The sequence below is a fragment of the Rhododendron vialii genome, chromosome 3a (genome assembly GCF_030253575.1).
Source record: "Rhododendron vialii isolate Sample 1 chromosome 3a, ASM3025357v1".
NCBI classification, from domain to species: domain Eukaryota; kingdom Viridiplantae; phylum Streptophyta; class Magnoliopsida; order Ericales; family Ericaceae; genus Rhododendron; species Rhododendron vialii.
The window spans coordinates 6,763,888-6,772,889 of record NC_080559.1 but is presented as its reverse complement, the minus strand read 5'-3'; the positions used below and the strand labels follow the sequence as shown (position 1 = coordinate 6,772,889).

The window sequence follows — 9,002 nt, the reverse complement described above, 5'->3', positions numbered from 1 at the left end:
TTTATAAGACATATCATTTTCTCACAATATATCACATTTAATTCAAAAAATAAGGGGCCCTTGTATTTCATTCTTTAAAATTGGGAAAGGGAAGTGGTGTTTGGCAATGAGGATGGAAATTCTTGAATCCATTCTCCCAAGATCAAGAAAATGTAAAAATAACAAAAAGGAATATACCATTGTTCATGTAAAAGGAGATCATCCCCAAACGTTAAAGAATGCCAAAGACAGAAATTAAGCTAAATCAGAAACTTTAAAGTGTCAAAAAGGCAGCGATTCCATTTCTAGAGGAACCCCAGAAGAAACCTCATGGCCAAACCCCCTCTCGTGACTTTGCTTAGCATATAAATTGCCATCAATATTCTCCAACATCCTGAAAGACGAAGAACATGAAGCCTCCAACAAATACAGCTGCTAAGGGCGCCGCAACTGAGCCCGCCCCGGCGGATGCCAAAGCCGGAGATGCAATGCCGACATACGACGATTTCGAACCTTTCTGCGGTTGGCGGAGAGAGGAAGGGAAAGAAACCCTTGTGGTCCATGTCCCTGGTAATATTGTGTAACTTATTACTATGTTAATGATATGTACGCACCATTTTGTTTAGTGACATACAAGTTGGATAAAAGGCATATATTATCGCATGATCCATATTCACGCCAAGGTAAATAATAAAAGGGCGCAAGTTAGGTTACTGGTTGTAACTTATTGATAAATCGCTCGACAAGTAAGGAGCTTTAAAAAAATTATATATTGGGTAGTGCTTTACTCTGTCTAAGTTTCAACCCCAACTCCGCTCATGAAAATTCAAACATGCTTACAAAATTACCGTGTTCTTTTTTTTTCTTTAATTCCCGACTTTTCATGCACTTTTGTGTCGAAGTTATTTTTGTTTGTTATTATCCGTCTTTCCTAATAAATCTTATATGTCTCTCGTTATTCTAGTTTTAGTTATATTTTCACAATATCCTCTCTGTGATAGAATTCAAGAGAGGGCAAATGAAAGTCCATCTCAGCAACCGTGGCACCCTAAGGATCACCGGAGAGCGCCCGATTGACGGCACGAAATGGAGTCGTTTCGCAAAGGAAATCAAAGTTCCAAAGAACTGCAACCCAAATGAAATCACTGCAAAGTTCACCGATACTGGCCTTCTCCATATTATTATGCCCAAAAAAACTTCAGTAGAGTTAGAGACCAAGCAAGATCAACCCATACAAGTAGTACCTGAACAACAGGGTCAGGCTCAGGATCAGAACGCACCGCCGAAAACCAAAGGGACTCAAGGTCAAGTGGCTGAGGAATCAAGAAAGGTATTTTCGGTGGCGAAGCAGACCATAATCAGGGATCGGAAGGTGGAGATGGGTGTTGCACTAGTGGTGGTGGTAGCTGTCGTGGTGGCTCTTGGTGCTTTTGCAACGTACAAGTATACAAGGCCGGCGCCTAATGTTTAGGGTACTTGGTGACGTTGTAACATGGACCAAGGCACTCACTTTGTCACCTGCGTGATAGAGCTGAGAGGTCCTGCAGAAAAATAACTCAACATCTATGTCAAATTATATGTCAATTTATTAATAAGGTTCTCACTTAACAAAAAGTATACTTCTGTTCATTACTACTTTTTAACTGAGACAATCTTTTTAAGACAACAAAAAAATTCTTACTAAGACCAAAAATTCAAGACGGAGGGAATATATATATAGATATGTTTGTTTAAGTCAGCAATCTGGTTCAACCACTCCGTTTGGATTTTCGGAATTTATGTACTACTACCTCTGTCTTAATTTACTTGTATCAGTTCTATTTTAACTGGATTAAAAAAAATTTGTTATATCTTTAAATTGGTAATGAATTTTATATCCAATTTGAATATTATTTGATAGATTTCAATTTGTTCTATAATACAATATTTTTAAAATCATATAAAATATTGATGTAATTAAAACATGAAAAGTTGCACAAATTTCTAAAAGTGAAATTAAATTAGGACGAAGAGAGTACTTAGTTTTAAGTTTGTAAAAGTGGTCAAAGTACCAAGACCTGATGTTAAGTTTTCTAGGGCTGCCATGCTTTGCTTGTTTTCTGTTTTGTTAATTTCTTGACTAAGCTCTATTTTAAGGTTGTGGTTTTTGTTTGGAATTGGATCTCCTTCGGTCGTTAATTTGAACTGAATCGGACGGGACAGTCTAAATATGAATAGTCTATTGATGTAATTAATGGTTCGGATTTACTCATATTTTATTTTTACTGGTTAGACTTTCTGAGCAAATCCGAATCATTAATTAAGACAATGAATGATCCAAATTTAACAATGGACGATCCAAATTTATACTGTTCCTTCCGGTTCAAATATTAAACCGGAGTGGAGCTTAACCTCTTTTGTTAGTTTTTATAACTAACTTTAACCATCTATATATTTGTCATGATATGTGTACATATATCTAGATATCGATCTGCATATGTAAATATATAGTAAATGTAGCAATAGTTTGTTTCCTGAAAATGAGGGATTATGCTCTCTCTCTCTCTCTCTCTCTCTCTCTCTTTCCATTCGGCATCCTCCTACAATTACATACACATCCATCCATATACATATTAAATTTGGAAACCCATAAAACATGACTCATGTCCCCTTTCTTTTCGGCACTTCTCTCTTCCTCATCTCTCTCCCGAGTATATCTCTTCCTTACTTCCCTTCTACACTCCATCACCTCCACACTTATCCTCCCACACTCCTACCACCTCCAAACGTGCACTTGCTCTCTCTCTCTCTCACTTCAAACACACCTCCCTTAGGCTATGAAAATTTGTAACCCAAAATCCTCCTTGGCTGCAAAATAGTAGAGAAAAAAAAATAGAGAGAAAGCTCCCATGAGTTTTATAGAGAGAGTGAAAATCGGGTATGTCGCTTGCACCACCCCACCATTCGATTTCGGTTCTCCAACCTTCCACGCAAACTTCAAGTATTCCAACCTCAACCACAACTCAACTGAAGTCCAAAAAAAAAAAACCACAGCTCAACCGAAGTCAGCCCAAGGTTCCCGTCGCCAGTGTCATTCCCGTTTTACCGGAACCGTCCGTAAACTATTACCTGCTTTTTCGACCGGATTTAAAGTAGAATAATCACTTCCCTACTCTCTCCTGATTATATTATGTGCTTACGTATAGATTTTTAAAGTTTCGGAATGAAAGAAATCAACCCCGAAGTCGCGTAGCCGGAACTGGTCTTTCACTCTTGTTTTTTTCCCTTTTACTGTACGTGGACGTTGGGTTTTTAATGAGAGATTTTTTAGTGCTGAGCGGGTATATCACACGTGGTACCTGCTCGGCGCATCCGAGCCGTCTGATACATTTTTAGACGGCTCAAATTAAAACCATCTCTCTCCTCTCACCCCAACACTTTCTCTCTCCAAATTTAAGCCGTTCAAAAATGAAATGAACAGTTCGGAAGCTCAAGCGGGCACTACGTGGTACCCGCTCGGCACTGAAATTTTTTTCATTTTTAATAAAGATGATCTGTTATCCCCTGTGGTTCTTTTGTCTTTTAAAATTTCATATTTAACCTCTAAGGTATTAAAGTATACGATTTTGGCCAAAAGATTAGTATATAAGTAAGTTATTTGTAAAAATAAAGTATTAAAAAAAAGTAGAAAACTTAATTGAAACGATGCGAACAAATAAAAAAAGAATTAATAACCGTTCTAAGCTAATATACAAAACTAGTCAATAGTAAAATGTGTAAAACTATTAGCCAACTTAAGTATTCACTAAGTTACTGTAAGTTGACATCAAAACATCTAGGCTCCAAAATTTATGGATAAAGTTAAAAGTTAAACCATTCAGTTAAATTCTAGATTTACATAACTTATTAGACCACTTTGAAAATCGATTAAGTTATATTTGATTACTACAAAAAGTCAATACAATTGAAATTAATTCCCTACGGTCATTAGATTATACTTAGAAGCCTCAAAAGCTCATCTAACTACACGTGGCATATTATATTATTAGAGATTACTAAAACACTTTAGGGCCTGCAAAATAATTAGTTAATTTTCTCAAGTTAATACTATAACTAACTACTTGTTCGATAAAGAATTTTTAACAATCTAGAAGGCATTGTCCCAATTCAAATTCTTTATGTGTTTAATAATTTGCACCTATCAAATGTTGTATTGTTATCTCATTGAAATGTATCATGTTATGAATTGAGAGGTTATTGATTGTATCATGATATACTTGCTAGTCGGACATAGATTCATGGGGTGGTTTAAGAATAGTAATTCAAGTAGACGAAGTTAAGTAAATGACAAATTGATAAAGTGTTGAGATGTAAGATTATGGATTGTGATTTGAGCCATGGCTATGGTAAAGGTAACTAATAGAGCCCTATGTTGAAAAGGGTAACCAATGGGGCCCTATATTGAAAAGGGTTGTATGAGGGATCCGGTAATGAGATATGTTGTGACACTAATGTATGATACGTTATGAGAAGTTTTCTTTGAGGAAGGAAATGGGTCTCATGAGATGGTTATAGTTAGTAAGACGTTAATGTATGATACGTCATGAAAAGTTTTTCTATGAGGAAAGGAATGGGTTGAAACGGTTATAGTTAGTGTGGGGTAGTGGATGTCCGACTCTAATATACGATACGTCATGGGATGACTCGATCCTCCTGTTATGGTTTTAAGTGAGAATATGCTAAATACATAATTTAGGTGCGTTCACCTAGGACCCCGGTGCAGAACAAGCAAGAGGAATGGTGGACCCATAAGACAGTTGTAGTTAGTGGATATGGAAGGAAATGATCTTGTGGAGAAGATCCTTAGATTTCATGTAAGTTAATGGATAGTAAAGAAAATGACGATGTGATATTATTCTGTGTACTTTCTGTGTATTACCAATTCTTATATTGTTGAATTGCTAGCTGTAAAATATGGGGTTGGTAGGTTTGAGATTATTATACTAGGTGAATTATCACTTACGGATACGTATGTATCTTGATAAATCGATTGCTTCAGCGATCAATTTACCAGAGGATGTATGATTCAATGGTGGAGCAGTTTGACACAGGAGGAATACCAAGGGCGGAGACCGAGTATGCTTGAGATCTATATTAAGATTAGAGTCGCTCTGAAGATATTTAAATAAAATGTTAGATTTTTTGTATTTTTTTAAATGTAAATTTTGTATAACGACAAATAGGGGCTAGTAGTTTATAAAATTAAGTGTATTTCAGGGTTGATACTTTCGAAATTCCTTGGAAAATCGGAGCGTTACAGCACCGGATTATAACAATGAGACCCAAATGTGTGATTCGGGATCGAAAAGCTTCTTGAAGACGGCAACGAATGTGGCAGCGATGGTGGCGTTGGTGGCGTGCCTCGGTGCTTATATCATGGATTCATATAGATCTTTGTACATTGAAGATTGAATCTCGTCTTATGCCCTTAACGTCTGTATATATATTTGATGTTAATTAAATTGAATAATTCAATCCAACTCAAACAAGATTACAAACAATCTCTCAAAACTTCTCTCTCTCAATGACAATAACCTCTCACCAAGAAAACCAACCCCCAAAGGGCCCAAATACATTTCAAACCCACCCAGAAAAATCCAGCTTCTCATATTGCTGGACTGGAATGGACCGGACCCTATCTTTACTTCTTACGCCCCTTTTTGTTCCTCAACACCAAAACACAAAACCCCACCCAATTAAAGCTTATACAACTAGCATCCATTTATAGGCTTGAATGTCTTCACAAACAAAGGCGGAGCTACCTAGCGCCGGACGGGGCCCGACCCCCTGCGATTTTAAAATATTTTTGAAAATTAGATCTAGCTAATTTTAGGCTATTATGAATATTATTAGTGTAATAGCTTATCATAATCTTAACAATTTAAGTTTGATTTAGTAAAAAATAGATTGTTTGCATTCTCATTTCTTAATTTCTTTTATAAACGTACAACCAGGCATGTGAGTATTGTTGTAGTCTAAATAAAGGTAACAAATGATTCATACACTTTTACTGTTTTAAGCTAGAATCATTTTAATTTACAAATGTATTATATTGAAAAATCAAAAACTCTAAAATAAGTACTCATTTTAGATAATCGGCTCCCTCCAGCCAAAATACTGACTCCACCACGGTTCATAAGATACCTCCTTTGCAGCAACTAGCAATCGCATCAGCTTAAAGCACCACAAAAAAGTACATCTAGAGTGTGACTAGTTGGATTCTGATATTGTGTTGACGAGGACGAGTCCAAATTTTTCTTAGTATATGCAGGAAATTCAATCTAATTTAACTTAAAAGGTGTGGAATGAAACTCCACAATGAGAATCGAATCCACAACCTATTTGTTAGATTTTTTTCCATATCACTCATTTAAGCTACGCATGGTTAATTATTATATTCTAAAGGCTATCTTGTCTGTAACTAATTGGTTTTAGGTTGGAACCCTTCAAGAAATTTAATATGATATCAGAGTTAGGTCTTTAATGGCCTCACCTCACATGGTCAGAGTCTCCTTCACACGAATCAAATTTCATAATTATATCCTCAATTCGTATCTTCACGTCCATCCGGTTTGCACGTGAGGGGAATGGTAGATTCTATCTCACATCGCTTCTAAATCACCCAAACTTTGTTAATATATTTTAGAGGCTATTCCACATATATCTAATTAATTTTTAAGCTGGAACCTCGTAGAAATCTAGTACTATTAATGCAAATGAAAGCTTTACAACTTTCAATTAAAGTGGGGTGCAGTTTGTCCCTCTCTTATATTCTTATGCACATGGGTAGAGTTCAATTCTCGTAGCCGTAAGCACCCATCAACCTTCCCAAGTCCCCTAAGATAGAATAGATTATGATTAACGAATAAAAAAAAAAAAACCCTTACCACTTGATTTCCCCTTTGTTCTCCGACTAGTCCATTTCAAGCCTTGTTATTATTACCGTTCCTCCATACGAATTACAGTTGTTACAAACGACTCCCTTTTGCAGGTATGGCAGTAAGGGGTGTACAAACGAGCACGCATCTCGGCTAATCCATTCTCTGATCTAGTAAAAAACAGACTATCAACGCCATAATTAAGAAATTCATAAGAAATAATTTTCTTACGGCTCAGTTCCAATATTAGAACCCTAGATAATTGCGTGAGAGCTCACCCACTAATCACTTAGAGTCTTGGACTAACCCTCAAGGTTGAGTCCCATCTTTCTTTGGCTAGCTACAAATGACCACTCCCATTGGAAGGAACTTCATAATGGGCCAAATAATAGCCCGACTTTGGCCCCGTTCTACTAATGTTCTTATTTTTCTAAGTAGTTTATTTCTCACTTTACAAGACATATCATTTTCTCACAATACATCACATTTAATTCAAAAAATAAGGGGCTTTTGTATTTCATTCTTTAAAATTGGGAAAGGGAAGTGGTGTTTGGCAATGAGGATGGAAATTCTTGAATCCATTCTCCCAAGATCAAGAAAATGTAAAAATAACAAAAAGTAATATACCATTGTTCATGTAAAAGGAGATCATCCCCAAACGTTAAAGAATGCCAAAGACAGAAATTAAGCTAAATCAGAAACTTTAAAGTGTCAAAAAGGCAGCGATTCCATTTCTAGAGGAACCCCAGAAGAAACCTCATGGCCAAACCCCCTCTCGTGACTTTGCTTAGCATATAAATTGCCATCAATATTCTCCAACATCCTGAAAGACGAAGAACATGAAGCCTCCAACAAATACAGCTGCTAAGGGCGCCGCAACTGAGCCCGCCCCGGCGGATGCCAAAGCCGGAGATGCAATGCCGACGTACGACAATTTCGAACCTTTCTGCGGTTGGCAGAGAGAGGAAGGGAAAGAAACCCTTGTGGTCCATGTCCCTGGTAATATTGTGTAACTTATTACTATGTTAATGATATGTACGCACCATTTTGTTTAGTGACATACAAGTTGGATAAAAGGCATATATTATCGCATGATCTATATTCACGCAAAGGTAAATAATAAAAGGGGGCAAGTTAGGTTATTGGTTGTGGCTTATTGATAAATCGCTCGACAAGTAAGGAGCTTTACAAAAATTATATACTGGGTAGCGGTTTACTCTAAGTTTCAACTCTAACTCAGCTCATGAAAATTCAAATGTGCTGAAAAAATTACCTTGTTCTTCTTTTTATTTAATTTCCGACTTTTCATGCACTTTTGTGTCGAAGTTATTTTTGTTTCGTTATTATCCGTCTTTCCTAATAAATCTTATATGTCTCTCGTTATTCTAGTTTTAGTTATATTTCACAATATCCTCTATGTGATAGAATTCAAGAGAAACCAAATCAAAGTCCATCTCATCAACCGTGGCACCCTAAGGATCTCCGGAGAGCGCCCGATTGACGGCATGAAACGGAGTCGTTTCGCAAAGTATATCAAAGTTCCAAAGGACTGCAACCCAAATGAAATCACTGCAAAGTTTACCAATGCTGGCCTTCTCCATATTATTATGCCCAAAAAAACTTCAGTAGAGTTAGAGACCAAGCAAGATCATCCCATACAAGTAGTAGCTGAACAACAGGGTCAGGCTCAGGATCAGAACGTGCAGCCAAAAACCAAAAGGATTCAAGTTCAAGTGGCTGAGGAATCAAGAAAGGTATTTTCGGTGGCGAAGCAGACCATAATCAGGGATCAGAAGGTGGTGATGGGTGTTGCACTAGGGGTGGTGGTAGCGGTCGTGGTGGCTCTTGGTGCTTTTGCCGCGTACAAGTATACAAGGCCGGCGCCTAATGTTTAGGGTACTTGGTGACCTCATAACATGGACCAAGGCACTCACTTGGTCACCTGCGTGATAGAGCTGGGAGGTCCTGCAAAAACATAGCTCGACGTATATGTTAGATTATATATCAATCTGTTAATAAGGTTCTCACTCAACAAAATGTATACTCCTCTGTAAAAGATTATATTGAAAGGTTTGAAGTAAATAAATTTGCTATAATTAAGTGCAA

At 37.0% G+C, this 9,002-nt stretch overlaps 2 protein-coding genes across 3 annotated transcripts; both read left to right on the top strand.

The window, feature by feature from the left end:
- The first annotated feature begins 376 nt into the window (after positions 1-376).
- LOC131318491 (inactive protein RESTRICTED TEV MOVEMENT 2-like) lies at positions 377-9,002 on the top strand. 2 transcript variants are annotated; one of them, XR_009197707.1, is made up of 3 exons: positions 377-549; positions 981-1,517; positions 8,876-9,002. XR_009197707.1 is itself a non-coding variant. In XM_058348310.1 (2 exons), exons 1-2 carry the CDS (start codon positions 390-392, stop codon positions 1,448-1,450), a joined length of 630 nt encoding a protein of 209 aa, XP_058204293.1. In that variant the 5' UTR covers positions 377-389; the 3' UTR covers positions 1,451-1,593. The 2 variants fall into 2 exon arrangements, 1 of the variants encoding a protein (XP_058204293.1); XM_058348310.1 differs by lacking the exon at positions 8,876-9,002 and having other exon boundaries at positions 981-1,593.
- On the top strand, positions 7,701-9,002 carry LOC131318492 (inactive protein RESTRICTED TEV MOVEMENT 2-like). Its single transcript, XM_058348311.1, has 2 exons — positions 7,701-7,895; positions 8,322-9,002. The coding sequence occupies exons 1-2, from the start codon at positions 7,736-7,738 to the stop codon at positions 8,789-8,791; spliced, it is 630 nt and encodes a 209-aa protein (XP_058204294.1). The 5' UTR covers positions 7,701-7,735; the 3' UTR covers positions 8,792-9,002.

Coding starts and splice junctions, on each gene's coding strand:
- LOC131318491 (XM_058348310.1), top strand. CDS start 390: ATGAAGCCTCCAACAAATACAGCTGCTAAGGGCGCCGCAACTGAGCCC. Junction 550..980: donor CCTTGTGGTCCATGTCCCTG/GTAATATTGTGT, acceptor TCTCTGTGATAG/AATTCAAGAGAGGGCAAATG.
- LOC131318492 (XM_058348311.1), top strand. CDS start 7,736: ATGAAGCCTCCAACAAATACAGCTGCTAAGGGCGCCGCAACTGAGCCC. Junction 7,896..8,321: donor CCTTGTGGTCCATGTCCCTG/GTAATATTGTGT, acceptor TCTATGTGATAG/AATTCAAGAGAAACCAAATC.